The following is a 22,738-nucleotide window of genomic DNA, read 5'->3' on the forward strand; positions in this document are numbered from 1 at the left end:
GATAGAGCTGAACTGATTCCCACAGGCAGCTTGAGAAGACTAAATATTACAATGAAATGTGCAACTATCTGGAGTTAGAAAACCAGAAGGGAAGAAAACACTCAGCATTTCTCAAGCTGAAAGAATGGAAGAAAAAATTCAAGCCTCAAGATGCAATTTTGAAGGATTCTATAGGCAAAATGTTGAACGATGCAGAGAGCATCAAAAGAAGACAGAATACAGAGTCATTGTACCAAAAAGAATTGGTCAGCATTTGACCATCTCAGAAGAAGCAGATGATCAAGAACCTATAGTATGGAAAGAAAAAGTCCAAGCTGCACTGAAGGCATTGGCGAAAAACAAGACTCCAGGAATTAAGGGAATGCCGACTGAGATGTTTCAACTAACAGACGCAGCATTGGAAGTGCTCACTCATCTATGCCAAGAAATTTGGAAAATACCTACCTAGCCAACCGACTGGAAGAGATCCGTATCCGTGCCCACTCCAAAGAAAGGTGATACAAAAAAATGCAGAAATTATTGAAAAATATCATTAATATCACAAATAAATTTTTTTTCCTTTTTTATTATTGTACTTCAGATGAAGGTTTACAGAACAAACTAGCTTCTCATTAAAGTTAGTATACATGTTCTGTGACACTGGTTACTAACCCTATGACATGTCAACACTCTCCCCTTCTCGGCCTATGGGTTCCCTATTATCAGCTTTCCCGTCCCTCCTGCCTTCTAGTCCTTGCCCCTGAGCTGGTGCGCCCCTTTAGTCTCGTTCCGTTTTACGTGCCTGTCTAATCTTTAACTGAAGGGTGAACCTCGGAAGTGACTTCATTACTCAACTAAAAGGCTGTCCCGGGGCCATACTCTTGGGGTTTCTCCAGTCTCCGTCAAAGCAGTAAGTCTGGTTTTTGTTGTTGTTGTTGGAATTTTGTTCTACCTTTTTCTCAAGCTCTGTCACATACAAGTAAAATTTTGCAAAAGATCATTTGAAAGTGGTTGCTGGAGCACATCAACAGGACAAGGCCAGAAATTCAAACTGGATTCAGAAGACGATGTGGAACAAGGGATATCACTGCCGATGTCAGATGGATCTTGGCTGAAAGTAGAGAATACCAGAAAGATATTACCTGTGTTTTATTGACTATGCAAAGACATTCAACTGTGTGAACTCTAACAAATTATAAAAAATATTACAAAGTATGGGAATTCCAGAACACTTATTTGTGTTCATGAGGAGCCTGTACCCAGATCAAGAGGCAGTCGTTCAAACAGAACAAGGGGATGCTGCGTGGTTTAAAATCAGTAAAGGTAAGTGTCAGGGTTGTATTCTTTCACCATAGTTATTTAACCTGTATGCTGACAAATACTCAGAGAAACTGGACTATAGGAAGAAGAACACAGCATCAGGGTTGGTGGAAGACTAACAACCTGCAATATGCAGATGACACAACCTTGCTTGCTGAAAGAGGACTTGAAGCACTTACTGATGAAGATCAAAGACTACAGCCTTTAGCATGGATTAAACCTCAACATCAAGAAAACAAAAATCCTCACAACTGCACCAGTAAGCAACATCATGATAAACAGAAAATACTGAAGTTGTCGAGGATTTCATTTTACTTGGATCCACAATCAACGCCCATGGAAGCAGCTGTCAATAAGTCAAACAACATAATGCATTGGGCAAATCTGCTACAAAAGACTTCTTTAAGATGTTGCTTTGTGGACTAAGGTACACCTGACCAAAGTCATGGTATTTTCAATCACCTGATATACATGCAAAAGGTGGACAATGAATAAGGAAGACCAAAGTAGAACTGATGCCTTTGAATTACCGTGTTGGCGAAGAATACTGAACATACCACAGACTGCCAGAAGAATGAACAAATCTGTCTTGGAACCAGAGTACTCCTTAGAAGCGAGACTCCGTCTCACTTACTTTGGACATGTTATCAGGAAGGACCAGTCCCTGGAGAAGAACATTATGCTTAGTAAAGTAGAGAGTGAGTGAAAAAGAGAAAGACCCTCAATGAGATGGGTTGTTGACACAGTGGCTGCAACAATGGGCTCAATCAGAGTAACAACCGTGAGGCCGGCGCAAGATTGGGAAGTGTTTTGTTCTGTTGTACAGAGGGTCGCTTTAAGTTGGAATCAACTTGACAGGCCTGTAAAAACGGCTTGGGGGCAGCGTCTGACCTCCTCCAACCCTACATGGGGGAAGGAGAACCAAGATCACCAGAACAAGGCTGACTCCCACGAGGTGGAGGCCAGACAAGGCTCTTCTCTCTGCCATCTTTACTAATTCTGACATTAACTGTCCCTCCTAGAGAACTCTCTACTGGGTTGTGTAATTCATTGCAATGGTCACACAGAACTCACAGACCATACTGAAAGGAGTATGGAATTTATTAGGGAAGTAACAGTTACAATCCAGGCTCAACAACACTCAGGATACAGTTCTTCCATCAGGAGAGGCTCTCCCCAGCTATGCTCACAGGCACACCTCTCCCTGGTCCTCAGCCTCTGCCCAAAGGCACTCAGCTTTCTTTCTTTGTCTGCCAGGGACCCCACCAAGCCATCTCCTGCTGCTGGGTCTCTCCTGCTGCTCTCTCCTTTCTTGGTGGTGGTGGGCTTTCCTCTCTGCCTGGAATTGACTCTCTTTTATGACAAAACTGACCAATCCCCTGGATGGGCCACAATTATCTTATTTGCACAGCCCCACCCAATCACCTGGTTCGGAGTCTCAAGACCATAGCTACAAAGGCCACACACGAGAGTAATTAATAAAACCACGATGCCAAACAACATACAGGAATCAGACTAAAGGGGTTATTCCTATATGACACGAACGGTTGTCCCAAACACAACGGTGACAGAAGCCCACAAAAGAATACATACCACATAACTCCATTTCTGTGAATTTCACAAAGTACAGTAGTCTGTAGTGTTAGAATATGTGGTCACCTTTCAGAAACAGTGACTGGGACTCGGCCCTGATTACTCTCCACTTCTTGATCTGAGTGCTGGTTGCGTGGTTCATCGTGTGGAAATTCCAAGAACTTATGGTTTGTTCACTATTCTCCAAGTATGTTGTACTTCAGTAAAAGCTTATGCCATGGAGATCAAACAAATTATTTCCGCAGGCAGACCCAGCTTATCAGAGCTGGTAAGTTTGTGGCTCTCAGCTAGAGAAATACTATATGTTCTTAAAGAGGAGCAAAGAGAAACCACAAGAGCAAAAAATAAAATTGCCTCAGTGATGCTACATGATCAAATCAGAACTAACGGAATTTAAATTTCTCCTAACAGCAATACCATGAGTTAAATGTAAAGAATTCAAAGCAGCCAGGAAATCACCACCATCGACTTTGCTGACTCCTGAGCAGCCTGACTTGCCACTCAGTGATCGGCAGCAGTTTTCTCTCAACCAGGAGGAGTCACAGCCTAGGTGCTACTGGGAGATACCAAGAAGCCTACCTCAGAAAGAGGAGCCTTGGGCTCCACCCAGTCAAGTTACAGGAAACCCCACAGAACCCAAATTCATATATCAGCTGTTTAATCAAATAACTGTTAGATGACTGGATCCAAAAACCCACTGTGGTGGATTCGATTTTGACTTATAGCGACCCTACAGGAACAGACTAGAACTGCCCCATAGAGTTTCCAATGAGCATCTGGTGGATTCCAACCATCACCCTCTTGGTTAGCAGACATAGTCCTTAATCACTACGCCACCAGGGTTTCCAGGTGACTGGGTATTGATTTTAAAATGCCTTTTTAGTATTAACTGTCCACCCTCTCAAGAACCCATGTCCCAGACAATTATTTTCCTTTCTTGAGACATGGAATGGTGCCACCTTTAAGCCATTTTAGTCTTCCATCTAAAATGCCTTCTTTCACCTCCCATCTTCACCTGTTTATTTCTGATGCAACTTTTCACGTCCCACCTCTACCACCTACTGTGTTCACTAAAAAATCCTTAAAAGATCACATATTAAATCAAACAGCGTTTTAAAAAGTGCTTCTTTCTGTGGAGAATAAAAGTACTATTCAGTTTTATGGTTTGCTCATCTAGCATTACTCTTAATTTGAGCCATAACTCACAGATCCAACAAAAGTTTACCTTGAAAATGCAAGGCTGCTGCTCAAAAGTGACAAAATTTCACCAGAACACACTTTTCACAATACATCTGAAGCTACAAATTAATCCTCACCAAATATATCTGCGTTAAGGTCAAGTCCATCACACTAAAAGAAATACATGCTCAGAAAGCAAGTTTCTGGGAAAACTAAAACCCAAACCCGTTGCCCCATAAAGTTTCGAAGTACCGACTGGTGGTTTCTAACTGCGGACCTTTTGGTTCACAGCCTTAGCTCTTAACCACTGTGCCACCAAGGCTCCTCACAGAGCAAATACGTGCTAAAAACTCCTGCCAAGTTCACTTAAAATAAAACACACGTACACACACACTCACACACATGTTCTCATGTCCGAGTTAAACTGCCTACCCAGATATTTTAAGACCTAGAAGGTATTTAAACTTCCCAAGAAAGCATGACTTTCCCAGCCGGTTTAGAAATACTCAGTAATACTAAGAAAAAAGGAAGATCGGATACCTGCTCTACTCTTTCCTTAAGGGCAACTTCCTGTAAAAGAGATTACACTTGCACTTGTAATCGTAAACTCCATGCAGTAAAAACGAAAAAGTTGCAAGTCAACAAATTATAGCAAATGAAAAAATCAAACTATAAAGTGCGCTAAGACGTCCGAAGCAACAAAGTGCTCAGTAGTTCACAAGGTGCGCGCACCTAACACGCTCTCAAGGCACCGTGCTAAGTTTGCTTGCTACAAAGTTGTAGCAGACCGGATCCCTACTGACACTCGGCAAACACATTCCAGCTTCCAGGAAAACTATGTTGAAGTGCAAGTCTTGTGAAATTAACATTCTAAACTCTCGACTAAACCCCAGGACACCCTAAAAGCGTCGGTGCCTTTGCTCCTAATCCTTAGAAAGCATTTCCTGCCGGGAAAACCCTTCTCCGCCAAGCCGTCCTCCAACTTTCTCCCTTCTCTCGACCTGCTCCAGGAAGCCTTAAGGCCGCCTCCTCTCCCGCCCCCGACCCACCCACAGGCCCACCCGGGAAGCTCAACGCCCGGCACACACCGGTCCACACCGGCACGCAAAACCCATGTGCCCGCAAACCCGGCCCCTTTCCACACCCCCCGGAAACGGCACCCCCTTTCTCACTCGCGGAACGCCGCAGCCCATCCCCCTGCCTCCCCGCCCCCACTCCCATCACCCCAGTCCACCCACCCACGCTCCCAGGGACCCAGCGTTCCCTCGCTCCCCGGCTCGCCGCAGGCCGTGGGGAGAGGAAGCAGGAAGAAGGAGAGCTCGGCCAGGCCTAGGCCTCCCTGACGGCCGAGGGAGGAGAACCGGGAGCCGCGGGCCGGCCCCAGGCCTTCCCTCCGGGGCGCCCCGAGGCCGCGGCGACCCTCCCGCCCGGCACACTCACTTGCCAGCCGCGCTCCATCGAGTCCCCCGCCGCTGCCGCCTCCGCCGCCTGCGGCTCCGGGCGCCCCCAGGTCCGGCTTCTTGGGCCCCGGCGGCGGGGGCGGCCCGGCTCCCCCGCCCGGGACCGCTCCGGGCGGAAAGGCGGCCCCGGGCGCGCCCGCCAGCGCCAGGGGGACGCTGTTGCTATGGAGGCCGAGGCCCGGGGCAGCCCCGGCGGCTGGGTCCTCATGCAGGAACTGACACTCCTCCCCGTAGAAGCAAGTCTTATCCTTAGCGTAGTAGCGGCAGTACTTCAGCTTCACTCCCGCCGTCGCCCCGCCGGGGACGCCCCCGACCCCCGGCGGGGCCACCACCGCCACTGCCGCCGCCAGCGAGGAGGAGGAAGGAGAGGCGGCGGCCGAGGGGGGCGGGAGGCCGCCGCCACTGTTCATGGCAACGCCGCAGCCCCGTCTTCCGCTGCCGCCGGAGGAGCCCCCGCCGCCGCCGCCGCCACCATAGACGGGGGAGGGCAGGAAGACGCCGCCGGTGCCGGATAAAAGCCTGGGCGGGTGGGTCCGTCCCGCTGCGGGAGCCGGAGCCGCCCGGGGAGAGGGGGAGGGGAGAGGGGAGGGAGGAGGGGGCAGGAGGGAGGGGAGGGGGAGAGTTGGGATTCTCTCACTCACTCTCTCGTTCTCTTTTCTTAAAGGGGCCGCGCGGGACGCTGGGGTGGGCGCGCGGGCCCAGGCGGGGACTCCGAGGGCGCGGGGAGGGAAAGAGAGAGCGGCGGCGGCCAAGGGGTGGGGAGGGCGGAGGGGCGGTTTATTTTTAAATTCTGCCTCCACTTGCTCGCTCGCGCTCTGGTTCCTCGGAGTTGTTTATTCCATTTTCCTCTTCCTGAGCCGGCCGTCGCGGCTGCGCCTGCGCGCTCAGGCGCGGGGGCTTGTGGGTAGCGGGCGCGCGAGAGGAAGCCGGGCCGGGCTGGGGGCCCTCGGGGGCCTCCGCGGGCCTCCGCGGGCCGCAGGCGGGTGGACGGGCGCTTCTCGCTGGCGTTTCCTGACTTTGGTCGGGGCGGCGAAGCGCTCACCAGATCAAATACCTTCTTTTTTTTTTTTTTCGTTCTTTTGTAAAGCCAGATGTCGTCTTTTTAATTGGAAAAACAAAATTCACAGAAAGTAGAATGTCATTTTCAGGGGCTGCACCTGGGAACCGGGCCCGTGCCCTGGCTCTAGTTGAAGAATAATCTCATCTTGTTTGCCTGTCCGATTCGTCGTCGTCTTTCTTTTTTCATCCCTTCCTCCTCTCCCTTTCCCGCGAAGGTGATGAGAGCTACCGGACTGGTTACCCGAACTTCCGGGCCCCTTGCCAAAGAATGGAGCCAAGAAAGGTTGCTGTAGACAAACCCCCTGCTCAGTCCAGCACCTGTTTCCTCTCTTCCTGTACCACCAAAGGCCCTCGGTACATTTGGAAAAATGAGGTGCCACCTGGAGACAGCACTGCCTAGGCAGTACCAGAAGATTTCATTTATAAATGCACTAAGTTGATTTTCTCTTATAAGCCTAGTCTTGATTTGAAATTCCTTTTTAAAAAATAAGTTTTTTCCTCAGCCATCCTGAGGTTTTGCTCTACTATATCCAAAAAAAAAAAAGGGTTCAGAGATTTCAAAGGATTGCTATGAAGGAAAATATGATTTTAACATTTGAGTTTTTCTTTGTAAAAGATTTTCTCACAAAGGCAGTATTGCAGTTGTGAAGGGGGATGTTTGTTGACAGCATTTAAGGAATTGTAGCAAACAGAAGAGGTCACGGAAGAACGGATATAAAAGCAAATTACCACACTGCAAAAAGGCAGAAAGGTGGATTCCAGTAGACCACAAACTGGTAAGCCTGGTGGCGTTCCTCAGCTATTCTAAATTCACTTGAATGACATTTGTATTCTGTTTGTCTGTTTAAAAGCAGTTTTACATAAGTATTTACTCAACAGACATTTATTAGATGCCTATTGTTTCCATTACACATGTTGCCATCTCTAAACAAACGTGTATCTTGATGGCTTGGAAATGAAGGTGGTGTTTACAACGAGACAGCAGTGGTTCATTAAATTCATGTCCGATTAAGTATATCTTTAAAACAAACATTCATTGAGAACCTACTATGAGCTAAACAAGTTCTGTCCTAGCCTCTGACATACAAAAATGGGTAAGACACAGCCTTTGTCCTGAAGAGTTACTGGGGATCATGAAGAAGATGTGAAAGAGAAAGCAGTCATCTCTCAATACCACATTTGACAGAGTTTCTTTTATACCCTTGTGAACATGGTGGAGAAAAGCAGGGTAAGATGCTGCAGTTAGATGGCTTCGGTATTCTTTCATTAGGCATAATCCAAATGTTGATAAAGCTGGGGCACCGAAGCTCCGTGAACATTATCCAAAGAATATTGGCAAATTGACACTTGTCAACATGGTGTTTATTTTCCTCCTTTGGATTTTAAGTTTCTTTTTTATGTAAAAATTACATGCCTTAGATGAGGAAACGCATGGCATACTTAGATGACTTGCAGTATGTTGCGTTACCAGATAGGTAATGTAATAAATGACAGTCTAGGATTTTTAAATTTCCATCAGCTAGATAAATGGGCCACCAAAACCTGACAGTGAAACCTGTTGGCATTGAATCGATTCCAGCTGATGGCGACCCTATAAGACAGAACAACTGCCCCATAGGGTTTCCAAGGAGCAGCTGGTGGATTTGAACGACTGACCTTTTGATTAACAGCTGAGCTCTTAACCACTGTGCCACCGGGGCTCTGATAAATAGACCAATGCTAACAAAATTAAGTTTCATATGAAGAGATGTTAGCCTGTATTAAACATCATTGTGGAAACAGGTACTTTAATAGGTACATCACTAATGATAAAAACCCCCCACATCACCAAAAAGCAAGTAGGCACTGTTTTATCTTCAATCCTTAAAATGTTCATTCCCTTTGAACTGTTACTATTTTACTTAGCAAGCCAATCCTAAGAAGATAATTGTAAATAAGAAGTTTTTCTGTGCTTATTGCAGTATTACATATTGTTGTCGGGTGCCGTTGAGTCATTCCAACTCATGGCGACCCCATGTGACAGAGTAGAACTACCCTGTATGATTGCTAGGCTGTGGTCTTTACAGAAGCAGATCACCAGGTCCCTCTGCAGAGCCACTAGGTGGGTTTGAACCGCCAACCTTTCAGGTCTTCACCAGGCATTTAACTGTTTGCACTACCAGCTCCCTAACATTACGTATGAGAACTAAAGAAGAAAAAGTTGCAAACAACCTAAATTCTAAAAACTTGTTAGTTACTGTAGAATCGATTCTGACTCTTGGTGACCCTCAGTGTGCGGAGCAGAACCAGTCCATAGGGTTTTCAAGACTGACGTTTCAGAAGCAGATCACCAGGCTTGTTTTCTGAGGCGCCCTGGGTGGATTCAAATCCCCAGTCTTCAGGCTAGTAGTTAGGTGTTTAACCATTTTCCCACCCCGAGAACCATTCTGAAAACTAGGCTTAAGGGAATACAGGACTATCCACCTGAAATACTACGCAGCAATTGAAAGTAAGAGTCATGAAAGCTTCTAACAGTGTTTATGATACAGTGTAAATGTTTAAACATGCTACAAAATTGTATATGCTGTATTACTGTAATGATATAAACAGTAAAAACCTAATGGAAATAAAGACTAAAGTAATTGCCCAAAGCATTTATATTGGCTTTCCTAAGGTGGTAAAATGGAAGAGTAACTTTTTCTCTATGTGCCACAATGGTTTCATGAACATATATTACTTCCATAATAGAAAAATAAGCACTAAAAATAGTTATCCAATCTTAACCTTTTAATGCTGAGGAATAGGTACATGGGTGTTTGTTAAATTGTTGTTTGTATTTTGGGGGCTTGTTTTCTTTTTCAAATAAATGAATTTTGTAAAGACAAGATGAACACTCATGGCTTGGCATTTCTCCGGTTTTCACTAGTCTTTTTCAAAGTCCTGTATATTCCATGGAAGGCTGGCTCAATAGTATATGAATTGATATTATATATACAAGGATTCTGTTGTTAAGGAAGGAGCCCTGGTGGTGTGGTGATTAAATAATACACCTGCTTACCAAAACGTCAGCAGTTCAAATCCACCAGCTGCTCCTTGGAAGCTCTATAAGGCGCCTCTACTCTGTCCTCTAGGGTTGCTATGGATCAGAATCAACTCGATGGTAACAGTATGTTTGGTTTTTATTATTAAGGAAAGGAGCCCTGGTGGTACAATGGTTAAGCCCTCAGCTGAAAGGTTGCTGGTTCAAACCCACCAGCAACTCCACATGGCAAAGACCTGGCGATTTGCTCCCATAAAGACTGGTGTTGTGTGCTTTCAAGTTGAATTCCAACTCAAGGCACATAACAACCCATAAAACTGACAGTCTAGGAAACCCTATGGGGCAGTTACACTCTGTCACATAGGGTTGCTATGCATTGGAATTGACTCAAGGACACAACAATTGTTAAGGAAGTTTGGAAAACACTGAATATTTACTGCAGCTCTTTCAGAGCCTTTAATATGTTAGTACGTAGAGGGTCAGCGATGAAGAAGACTCTGAATGAGATGGATTGGCACAGCAGCGGCAGCGATGGACTCAAACATAGCAACCATTATGAGGATGGCACCAAAAAAAACTGAACCCACTGCCGTCAAGTCGATCCCGACTCATACCGACCCTATAGGACAGAGTAGAACCGCCCCATAGAGTTTCCAAGGAGCACATGGTAGATTTGAACCACTGAAATTTTGGTTAGCAGCCGTAGCACTTAACCACTACATCACCAGGGTTTCTGTGAGGATGGCACAGGACCAGGCAGTATTTCATTCTGTTGTACATACAAGCACAAATGAGTTGGAGCTGACTGAGCAGAACCTAGCAACACCAACGTATATTCTAATGTCATAAAAGCAGGATATAATATGTAGTATTTACCAGAATTGTTTAAAACCATGGGATACTTTTTCCTCTGTCAGTGATCCACGGAACACACTTTGAGAAACAGTCCTAGTCACCTCCCTTCTCATTTTCCTGTGTAACATATTTTAAAATTTCTCCACATTCTTCATTCCAACCTTCTACCTTGCCTTCCACTTCATACATAAAAAGAAAACGCTGTCCTAACCTCATTGGAGCTGGAACCCTGTATTCTATCTAAGAGTAATCATTTCATTCATGCTCTGAACTTCAGCCTGCATCATTTCCTCAGGAATCTCATTATTTTCTACCCAGTATCTTCTGACTTTTAGTGTATAAATACGTGAAGTCTCACATTTAAATAATTAGTAAAGCATCTGTACCTTTCTATTGAGAAACAAAAATATTTTTAAAAAACTCACAGATAACTGATACGCTGCCAGTAGTAGACTGATACAGCCACTTTGTAGGGCAATTTGACAATATCTGTAAAATTTTTAAATATCTGTGATGATTAAGTTTGTGTCAACTTGGCTAGGCTGTGGTTCTCAGTGGTTTGGCAGATACTATAATCCTCTGCTTTGTGATCTGATGGAATCAGCCAATCAGTCAAAAAGGGAATTTCCCTGGGGGTGTGGCCTATATCCAATATATATGGACGTTCTGTCAAATTTTGTACTCTCTTGATCCTGCACCCTGCTCGTCATCCTCTGACCTCTGGCTCTTGGGATGTAAGCCAGCACCCTTCCACCTGACTTACAGATGTTGAAATTAGCTTCCACAGCCCTGTGAGCCAGCAGTCTGATATCTGACCTGCCGATTTGCAACCACGTGAGTCAGGAGAAGTCTCCATCCTGACAACTGACCCACGAATTTGGGGCTTGCCAGCCTCCACAACTGTGCGAGCCATCTCCTTGAAATAAATCTTTATAGACCCCAGCCTAAGACGTTATGCATTACCTATGACCAGGCAATGCCATTCTTGGTATCCACCCTATAAAAACACCTACTTTTACGCTTAAGGAGGCTTGCATTAACAGTGTTTATTTGAGGCATTTCTGATAGTAGTAAAATTGGAAACAACCTAAATGTTCAATAGAAAAGTAAGCCTGTATGCCCCATCATACTCAGATCTGTTGTTGAACGAGAACAGCAAGATGCAGATAAGTATGTGGAGTATGGCACCTTTCATGTGAAAAAATACGTTTACTAAAAGTATACGTAAAAATGCATAGAGAAAGGACTGGGAGGATAAACATAACTGGCTAAGAGGATGGGGATTGCGAGTAGTGATTAAAGGAAACTTTAGTTTTATCTGTAATGTTTCAGATTTTACGAGAAGGACGTATGGCTGCTTGTGTAATTAAAATTTTATTTTTCAAAAAGCCTTCGCGTCTGGGGTCTTAAATGCTAGCAAGGGGCCATCTAAGAAGCATCAATTGGTCTCAACCCAGCTGGAGTAAAGGAGAATGATGGACACCAAAGACGTGAGGTAAATGTAAGCCCAAGAGACTATATCAGCCTGAGACCGGAAGAACTAGATGGTGCCCGGCTACCACCAGTCACTGCCCTGACAGGGAACACAACAGAGAATCCCTGATGGAGCAGGAGAGCTGAGGGATGCAGACCTCAAATTCTTTAAAAAAAAAAAAAAAAAAACAGACTTAATGCTCTGACTGAGTTTGGAGGGACCCCAGAGGTCATGGCCACCAGACCCTCTGTTAGCGCAAGACTGGAACCATTCCCAAAGCCAACTCTTCAAACAGGGATTGGACTGGACTATAAGACGAAATGATACAGATTAGGGGTGAGCTTCTTGGCTCAAGTAGACACATGAGACCATGTGGGCAACTCCTGTCTGGAGGCAAGATGAGAAGGCAGAGGGGAGCAGGAGCTGGTTGAATGGACACAGGCAGTACAGGGTGGAGAGGAGGCGTGCGCTGTCACATTAGGGGGAGAAAGGTTGGGTTACGTAGCGAGGTGTGTATAAGATTTTGTGAGAGACTGAATTTGTAAACTCTCAAAGCACAATTTTTTTTAAAAGCCTTCACTTACCGTTGGTTTCTTTGTTTTGCCTTAACTTCTCTTCACAGACGATTTTTTTTAAATCGTCCATTCATAGTCAATCTCTTCATCTCTCATACATACCTGGTGGTGGTGGTGGTAAGTTGCCATCAAGTCGATTCCCACTCATGGCAACTCTGTGTGTACAGAGTAGAACTGGTCCCTAGGGTTTTTAAGAGCGTGACCTTTCAGAAGCAGATCCCCAGGCCTGTCTTCCAAGTTGCCTCTTGGTGGGTATGAACCGCCAACCTTTTGGCTAGTAGTCAAGCACTTAGCCATTTGCACCACCCAGTGGAGCCTGATGTTAGTCCTTGATATGTTAAAATATATTTTTGCTGAAGCCACCGTTGACCTAGTTGTTAAATTGGTTACATATTCTTTAGCCATTTTATATTTCCTCTGAAGTATTTAACAGTATTAACCATTTTCACAGCACTCTTGTTTGGCTTCCAGTCACCCTTTTCTCTTGGTTTTCCTCCTGTTTTTTTAGTCCCTTGATAGTGTTTCCTCTGCCTCTACCATTCTTTCCTCTGCTTGCATCATAAAAAAACCAAACCAAACCCACTGCCGTTGAGTGGATTTCAACTCCTAGCGACCGTATCAGACAGAGTAGAACTGCCTCATAGAGTTTCCAAGGAGCACCTGGTGGATTTGAACTGCCAACCTCTTGGTTAACAGCTGTAGCACTTAACCACCACGGCACCAGGGTTTCCGCTTGTATCATGGGACTTTAATAAATGTCTGTGAAATAAAGTTCAAGTGATTAATTTACTATAATTCAATGCGATGCATAGATTATCCTCCAAGCTTTAACTTGTGCTATGAACAAGAAGTGTATTGTTAATGAGGAAAAAGTGCACTGGATTTGGAATTAACTGGTTTGAAACCCGGTTTTCTACTGCATTATAGTTGTGTGGTTTTCAGCAGGTGTCTTAACATCTTTTAGTTTGTTTCTTCAGTTTTTAAATGGAAATAACAATACCTGCCTCGTGAATGAGATAGTCTTGAGGCTTAGATAATATAATGAGAACTTGGAGAGAATAATCTGTCAACCACTAAGTGAACAAAATGTTTACAAATGCCTTTCTGTATAGAGTAGAGGTTCTGCAATGGAGTTTACCTCTGGCAACTTAAGTTGTTACCTCATTAAGCGTACTCTCTCCTCATTCCTTTTCTTATGTGATGATGGTGATGGTAATTACTGTAGCAATGCATCAATTCCATAGTGTCTCATGGCTTGCCCCAAAATAAGTCAGCTTGGGCTAAAACTCCATGTGCCATGTTCTTTCTCGGGTTTGTGACCTCTAATTCTGGATTCTCTTACTGGTGCCTTCCACATGCTGTGAGATTAAATATACTCCCTCCGCATCCTCTGTGATAATCTATCAAACTCCTATGTCATTCTCGTAGATTGTCAGTTGAGATATACCTCAGCAAATCTGGGATTTTGAAACCCGTAATAGCATACTAATTTTTTTTTTTTTAATAGCATACTAATAGGGAGGGAGGGAAACATCCAAGATTATTTGTGTTTACGCTAGCAGTATTCACAAATGAAGGACTATGAAGTATGGCAAACTAATGAGTGTTTTTTTTTTTTTCCCTTAATCTGATTATGTAATTTTTTTCTCTTTAATTTTATTTCTAAATCACCTTGGTTAAAAACTAGATTTATTCTAAATTAAAATGTAATTTTGAGATTTCAGCAATTTTATCACATTTTTAAAATATCATGGTAATAAATCATTTAAGGGAAGATTTGATTTTTGGAAATAACCCAAAATCATGTAAATAATTAGAATTACTAAGCAGGGCTCTGTCATTCACAATTAAAAATAATAAAGTCAACTTAAAACCAATATTCTTGTATGATTCAAAAACTGATGCTGAAAATACATTCATGAAAACAATAACATTTTAGAATGTAAGTGTATAACCTTCCCTGGTAACTATAATAATTTATACAAGAAAAATATTCATTCGATTGTAGTCTACTGTATTTGCTTTTTTAAAAAATTATTGGAGGATCTTATTATCGCACATTTCGTATCTCCTAAAAGCACATTTTGTAAGCAACTACTAGAGTAGGGCTGTCTTTTTAAGAAGAGTGCATTCTTGAGGTCATTTTACTAAGACTAAATCCACAGTCAACTCTAAGTCATTTTCATGCTAATGAAGATTGTATCTGTCTTGGTTATCTAGTGCTGCCCTAACAGAAATACCGCAAGTGGATGGCCTTAACAAAGAGAAATTTATCTTCTCACAGCCTAATAGGTTACGAGTCCAAATTCAGGGCTTTGGCTCCAGGGAAAGGCTTTCTCTCTCTGTTGGCTCTGGAGGAAGGTCCTTGTCCTCAATGTTTCCGTGGTCAAGGAGCTCTGCTCTTGGTGCTGCTTTCTTGGTGGTATGCGGTCCCCAACTCTCTGCTTGCTTCCCTTTATCTCTTCAGAGATAAAAGGTGGTACAGGCCACACCCCAGGGAAACTCCCTTTACCTTGGATCAGGGTGGAGACCTGAGTAAGGGCAGGGTTACAATCCCACTCTAATCCTCTCAACATAAAATTACAATCACAAAATGGAGGACAACTACACATGGCCTAACCAAGTGGACTTATATTTGGGGGGGCCATAATTCAATCCATTACAGTACCCAGAACTACAAATAATCCACAAATTATACTTGCGTTGGGATGTAATGGAACGATTATTTTGTCTGGGTGGCCTCCAGCAACGTTTCCCAGCAACAGATGTTACACAGCTAAAGGCGAATGTTAGTGTTCATTTGTATCAAGTATCAACAATTGGAGGGCAACTTCGAAAGTTCTGAGTGGTGAGTGATTGTGTTGTAATAGCAGTATTGAATTTTCAAAATTTTCTTTAAAACAATTTAGAGTAGAAACTAAGGAGCCCTGGTGGTACAGTAGTTAAGCGCTCAGCTGCAGACCAAAAGGTCAGCAGTTAGAACCCGCCAGCCACTCCACAGAAGAAAGACTTGGCCATCTGTTCCCATAAAGATCACAGCCTTGGAAACCCTATGGGGCAGTTCTGCTATGTCAGATAGGGTCGCTATGAGTCGGAATGCCTCCACAGCATTTTAGAGTGGAAACTATCTATGGATGTTAGAGCTGGATACTTTTGTGTCCCAGAAATGAAGTGTGCTGCATTTATATATCTTATCTATTCATAAAGCTATACATCACCTTAAGATCTAAGCTGTGCTTTATAATTCTACACAAGAGTTAGTAGCAGCTTCCCAGCGTTAATCCTGTTTTGATTAATTTTTGGTGCACTAGAAAAAAAAGAAGTAAAAACCCTCCTATTTCTGGCATTTGTGATATATTACTGCGATATTGAAAGTTTTTTGTGTGTGTCTGTTACCCTCCAGTAGAAGAGAGAGTTTTTTATCACTATCATCATACTTATATATGTTGTATAGATTTTGGAATCTTTATGATATTAAAAAGCAATTTGTTACCTTCCTTTTCAAGTTTTCAAAGGACTTAAAGACTCCCTTCTTACTATATTCCTGTGAGATAACATTAAAGGCATATAAAATTTTTGATAGGATATGAAAAATATTTTTTATTAGGGCACAAGTAATATTACTTATATTTTGGGAATAATCCTGACAATCAAATGTACCATTGTTAGCACCCATACAGCTACCATCAGCCCTAAAGAAGGACTTTTAACCTAGTAATGCACACTGCCATCACTGCTTCTGGTTAAGCATCCCTACTTACTCCGAGAAGAATGTGGCATCAGGATTGGAGGAAGACTCATTAACAACCTGCCTTACACAGATGACACAACCTTGCTTGCTGAAAGTGAAGAAGACTTCACTGATGAAGATCAAAGACCACAGCCTTCAGTATGGATTACACCTCAACATAAAGAAAACAAAAATCCTCACAACTGAACCTGTAAGCAACATCATGGTAAATGGAGAAAAGATTGAGGTTGTCGAGGATTTCATTTTACTTGGATCCACAGTCAACACCGAGGGAAGCAGCTGCCAAGAAATAAAAAGACTCATTGCGTTGGGTAAATCGGCTGCAAAAGACCTCTTTAAAGTGTTGAAAAGCAAAGATGTCACTTTGTGGACTAAGGTGCGCCTGACCCAAGCCATGGTGTTTTCAATTGCCTTACATGCATGTGAAAGCTGGGCAATGAATAAGGAAAACTGAAGAAGAATTGATGCCCTTGAATTATAGTGTTGGTGAAGAATATTGACCATACCATGGACTGCCAAAAGAACCAACAAGTCTGTCTTGGAAGAAGTACAGCCAGAATGCTCATTAGAAGCGAGGATGGCCAGACTATGCCTCACATACTTTGGACACGTTATCAGGAGGGATCAGTCCCTGGAGAAGGACATCATGCTTGGTAGAGGGTGAGCAAAAAAGAGGAAGACCCTCAATGAGATGGACTGACACAGTGGCTACAACAGTGGGCTCAAGCATAACAATGATTTTGAGGATGGCGCAGGATGGGACAGTGTTTCATTCTATCCTACGTAGGGTCACTATAAGTCAGAACCGAATTAGCAGCACCTAACAACAATGCTTACTCCAGAAAATAACCTTAATACTTCTATTATGTATAATATGCTGCATTATTGTAATTATAAATCTCATATCAGTTCTATATTAATTATTGATTTTTGCTATTTCAAAGATTAGATACTTGTTTCTGTTCAGATTTTCTAGTTTGTGTCTTTGATGAAAGCCTCAAATCAGGAGTCTTACTGGAAATGTATTAAAACAAGAATCTTGATAAGATGGCATTAGTAAAATTAAAATGAAGCTCCTGGAAGCAAGAAACTTTGTCTTTTGCACAGTCTACAACTCTCGCATTACCTAGTATAGGGTAAGGATCTAAGTACTACAGTTTATTTAGTATTTTCTTAATGTTTGCCTAAATGCAAACAAAAAGAAACCAAGAGTAGCAACATTAATATAAGGTATAGGAAAATTAAGGCCAAAGCATTACATGTGAAGAAAAGGGATATTATGTAATGATGAGAGGTACACTTTACAAAATAACAACCTTAATAAACTATGCACTGGATAATGTAACCAAGTGCAAAAATACCTAGCAATTCAAGAGTTTGGTTAGAAGCATTCACACACAATTATAATGAGTTTAATAAACCTCTTTCAGAATTTTAACAGATAAGTAGACAAAGCAAGGATAGATAATATGTTAATACAATCAACTGGCTTGATTTTTAGCCAAATATAGAACTTTGTACCCCATTATAGAAGTGTGCATTGTTTTCACACGACCCTGAAAGATTTACAAAAAGCAATCAAACACCTCTCAGTAATTAAAGCTACCACAAATGTTGGAGACAGAAATTTTATAGGCTACTTTTCTGATTATAATCTAGTATACCTAGAAATCAGTGCTAAAAAAAAAAGAAGACCATAAAGTCTACTTTTGGAAAATTAATGATTTTACAGTAATTCCAGGACCAAAGAGAAAATACAACTGAAATTATAAATATCTAAAAGTTGATAGAAAGGAATGCATACTGCGTTTTAAAACCTATAGGATACATTGCTACATTCAGAGGGGGGCCAGACTAAGGCACGTGAGGGCCCTAAACACTGATAACCTGTGATGCCCTCCTCTGGCACGCATTGGAGTGGGATATGTGAGTTATATATATACATCTGAAACTATATGTGTGTGTGTATCTTAGCTATCCACGTTGTAACTTTTTAAAAGCAGCTGTAAAAGCAATTGAACACAAAAGTGGTGTATGCCATTCTACTGGAATGAGATGAGCTAGATTATAAAATTTGGCCATCTAAAATACTGGTCTCACCCCGTCTGGAGCAAGGGAGACGGCAGAAAACCAAAGACAAGGGAAAGGTTAGTCCAAAGGACTAATGGGCCTCAAATACCACGGCCTCCACCAGACTGAGTCCAGCACAACTAGATGGTGCCTGGCTACCACCACAGACTGCTGTGACAGGGGTCACAATAGAGGGTCCCAGAAAGAGCTGGAGGAAAATGTAGAATAAAATTTTAACTCACACACAAAAAAAAAAAAAAAAACAGACTTACTGGTCTGACAGACTGGAGAAACCCCAAGAGCATGGCCCTTGGACACCCTTTTAACTCAGTACTGAGGTTACTCCTGAGGTTCACCCATAGATTAGACAGGCCCACAAAACAAAAGGAGACTAAATGGGCACACCAGCCCAGGGGCAAGGATGAGAAGGGAGGAGGGGAACAGGAAAGCCGATAATGGGGAACCCAAGGTCGAGAAGGGGAGGGTGTTGACATGTCAGGGGGTTGGCAACCAATGTCACAAAACAGTATGTGTATTAATTGTTTAATGAGAAACTAATTTGCTCTGTAAACCTTCATCTAAAGTAAAATTAAAAAAATAACATTTTCTATTCTTTGCTCTTACAAATTCTTCAGTGATGTCATCACAATTGAGCTGCTGAACAATATTTCCTCCAAACATAATGAGAACAATGAATCAAGTCTTTCTTGAATCACTTGTATGCTGAGGGTTTTGAGTCTCTTTAGGGACGAAAATGAGCATTCTGTTGTGCAGTTTGTGATGATTAAAGTTAGGTGTATGCATATAGCAAGTTTGATAAATATGCATTGTATTTTATCTCCTGTTATGGAATCATACGTGCCTACGTGACTAAAATTTGTATTTCCTGAGTCTGTAAACTTAGTTCTCATGTAAGAATGAAATTGTCATACTTCTCCATAAAGGTTTGTTTCTGAGTCATCCAGATGAGCCTGCATTAATTTCTTGGATGTTCTCATGCATTCTTCATCAGGTAGTGTATATCCCTATTGTTTAAGAGGGAAAATCTATTTGAAAGCACTTCATACACTTTTGCCCTTCTTTGCATGTGAGATTCAAATATGTCAATAACGGTGTAGTATGTGGTTACACGAAATTGATCTCTAGCACTCACTTCTGGAGCACTTCTGTCATTTATTCGTTTCTTTCCAATGCTTCTATGGTGGTAAGCTGCTTAGTAATCAGTATTTGGCAGTATTTGTTTTGTTGTGTTTTCAAAGTCTTTAATTATGTAAATACCCTGTGAATGACTGGGAGAGATCTGTCCATGTCTTTAAATTTACTTATGAATCTGGGAGAGCTTGACTCACCTGATGAAAATGCTGCAGTATATTATTCCACATAACCAACATTTTGTTGGCGATGTTTTCAGCTTTTCTTTTGGTATCTCCTTTCTGTATCTAGCCTTCAGCAATATTTTCTAAGGCATCTAAAATCTGAGTGTACAATTCCAGGATTGCACTTGTTGCTACAGCATGTACTTCCCAACATGCACTAGAAAGACAGTTTTAATACTTGATCGTTACCTAAATATGTTTTAAGAACTGCACATCGGTGAGTAGAGGGGGCAAAAAATGCAGGGTAACTGAACAGTAGGAAAAAAATCAACTGCTTCCAGACAACAATCTACTGTACTAAGTCCTACAAGATTAAATGATGGTGCAGCACATGGTATGAAAATGGCATATTCATTAGGTTCTAAACTTTTCTGTTGCATCCCTTTATAATGCACTGACATATTGGCAGAATTGTCGTAGGACTAACCTCTGCACTTAAAAAAATCAATTCTGCAAACTTCACATAAATAGTGAAGTACTTGATTTGCAGTTTCTTTACCGGGATGACTTTTTAAGCTAGTAAATGTGATAAATTGATCGACAGGTTTTCCATCTGTTGGAAACACGTGTCTTAAAACAATACTTAGCTGATCTGCGTGAGAAATATCAGGACTGAAATCCACAAAGGGAAATATTGAGCTATATACTTATTTTACTGAAAAGAAATGAGCGAATTTTATCACTCGTTTATTAATTCTTCACACACTGTTTTATACATACACAATGGGGTGCCCTTTCCTGTGTCACCATATTTTCAGATGTGACCTGCTAAAAATGGATCAAACTGAGCAACAAGTTCAAGCCAAAAAATATCCATTTTGTGGGGACCCAAACACTTAATTTCTTCCTCAAAAAGATAGCCCACGTTCAGTGATTGTTATGACTGAAACAACATATTGCAAAACAGCTTTCCAATACTGATGTTCTTCATTGATTTGTGTTTCCAGTTCATGAATTAAGCCAAAACCATATCTTTGGTTTAAATAGGACAACATACAATTTCTGTGAATTGAACTGTGTTATCATGTATATCAATCATATTCCACTTGCACCAATTTCTAAATCCAACCGTAGCAAATTGAGAAGTGATTTAGCACTGAGTAGTTTGCAAACAAAGCAATATACGAGCCAACTGATGGGGAATACACTAGCTACTCCCTCTTATAATTTTCACCATTAGCTTTTTACCCTTGAAATATATTCTGGCTACAGAACCTTGTTTGTTTACCATCCAGATATTTTCAACAGAAATTTTCAAATTGTCCACTGTGGTGTTGACAATCACCTGGCCCTCTTTCGATCCAATAATTGACATTATTAGAAGGAAATTCATTCCACAAAGCAAGATCTGTATTTCTGTCATTTATGAGGTCTGAAGATGTGAGAATTTCAGATTCTAACATAGTTTCACTTTCTACACCATTGTTTTTATTTTTTACTACAGTAAGGAATGGATGCAGAATTTGGGACAAATTCTGTTATATACATATTGCTGTTAGTAATTTCAGCACTATCGGTACTAGTGTACCAACTTGTACCCACTAGAGAGTTCAATGGAAGACTCTTCTGATTCATTACATTTTAAAAAGGAAGTAAATTTTGGAATTGTCTTTAGGGATTCACAAATCCTTTTCTTTTTAACTTCTGCGAGCTTTCATTTTTGCACTCCACTTAGTTGTTGCTGTTTCATTTTACATGGATATAAAATTATGTCACTTTTTAAAATTGGTTCTACCGTAGCAAGTAAATTTAAGTAATTTAAAATTAGAATCTATAAAACAAGTAAAATTTATAAAATAAAATTTATATTCAAATCTGGATATTAACACAGAAATATATATTTGAAAATCAGTAAGTAAAAAAATTGATTTGGGACATGCAGTTCTGTTCTTCAGGTCTGAGATAGTCAAAAGTACTTACAAGGCATTCGGAATAATTTCATTCATTCGTCGTACAGTGTTTATTGGCAGGCCCTTTGCAGATCTCCACAGGTGTTTTTCGTCTTGAAATAATACATAAAAGACGTGAACACTCACTTTCCCTACTTTGATGCTGCATCTTCACAGTTCGTTAAACTACTGCTGATACCCAACAGCGGTGAGAGCAGTAACAAAGAGCACGATACAGATACAAGGGTCTGCTCAATCTGAAGATATAACTATACCAGAAGGTATAGTATGTAAATACTATACAGTTAGAAAGTACCTTGATTGAATTCATTGCAGTGGTTGACTCATTCGAGTTCCCTGACTTTCGTACGTCATCTGGGATAGGAGTTTCCATTGGTCGTTTTCACTCTGCAGGACAGGAGCAGATACTTCACGAGTCACGTGATTATAGTGCCACTGCTGCCTCCTTGTGTGGTTGATAAGAGAGAAATGAATGTGAGTTTACACCCGATTGGTCTGAAGTAAAGAGAAAACTGTAGTTGTTATCGTACACAAAAATTGATAAAATATACATTTTATTTATTTGTGGAATTGTTCAACTCCCGTATCCAGAGATATGTACATAATTGATGTAACAATAGCACAGCTTCTTGACAAGCAAGTTTGTTTTGAGAGTCACAACAATGTCAATTTCTTAAAGTCAGTCTGAAGGGAAATGGAAAATAAAATACATTTACATAATTTTTCTTATCTAAATGTTCATTTATTTCCTTGAGGAATCATTCAGTTTTCTTACTCAGCAATATGTAAATATTCTGATAAAATATAAAAGTAATGTTCTGATGAACACCCTTTGTTGCTTTCTTGGAAGACGAATTTAGAAACACTGTTGCAAAACAAGCATTTTGCACAATAAGTGAATATCGAATTTTGTATCCTCTTAAAGTGCCTAATACTTCATTTATTAGCATATATAAAGTAGTATCAAGCACTGTGTCCCACACAACAGACAATAAAAAAAAACTCACTTGATACATAAAACTTTTCATTTTAGATAAATATTAATATTTCCAGTGTTTTGGGGACATTTGTTACATTAATATTAAATTATTACTCATGTTAGTATTATATTAAAAGTA

At 41.5% G+C, this 22,738-nt stretch overlaps 1 protein-coding gene and 1 long non-coding RNA gene across 5 annotated transcripts in view; one reads left to right on the forward strand and one right to left on the reverse strand.

The window, feature by feature from the left end:
- PAN3 (poly(A) specific ribonuclease subunit PAN3) overlaps positions 1–6,082 on the reverse strand; it is a 173,093-nt gene extending 167,011 nt beyond the window's left edge. For 2 of the 4 annotated variants that reach the window (XR_010319105.1, XM_064275299.1), the window contains exon 1: positions 5,512–6,075. Coding sequence is in view for 3 of the 4 variants with exons in the window: in XM_064275299.1 (XP_064131369.1) it covers positions 5,512–5,941 (430 nt within the window). In the remaining variant the exon portion in view is untranslated. Of the gene's footprint in view, positions 1–5,511 lie in introns of all 4 variants that reach the window. The other 2 variants (XM_064275300.1, XM_064275301.1) reach the window with 2 other exon arrangements.
- A 403-nt stretch (positions 6,083–6,485) lies between these two features.
- LOC135228562 (uncharacterized) lies at positions 6,486–17,965 on the forward strand. Its single transcript, XR_010319106.1, has 2 exons — positions 6,486–7,366; positions 16,183–17,965. It is a non-coding gene; the product is annotated as an uncharacterized LOC135228562 (long non-coding RNA).
- Positions 17,966–22,738: the final 4,773 nt, after the last annotated feature.

This window comes from Loxodonta africana, chromosome 23 (genome assembly GCF_030014295.1).
Source record: "Loxodonta africana isolate mLoxAfr1 chromosome 23, mLoxAfr1.hap2, whole genome shotgun sequence".
Taxonomy (NCBI): Eukaryota; Metazoa; Chordata; class Mammalia; order Proboscidea; family Elephantidae; genus Loxodonta; species Loxodonta africana.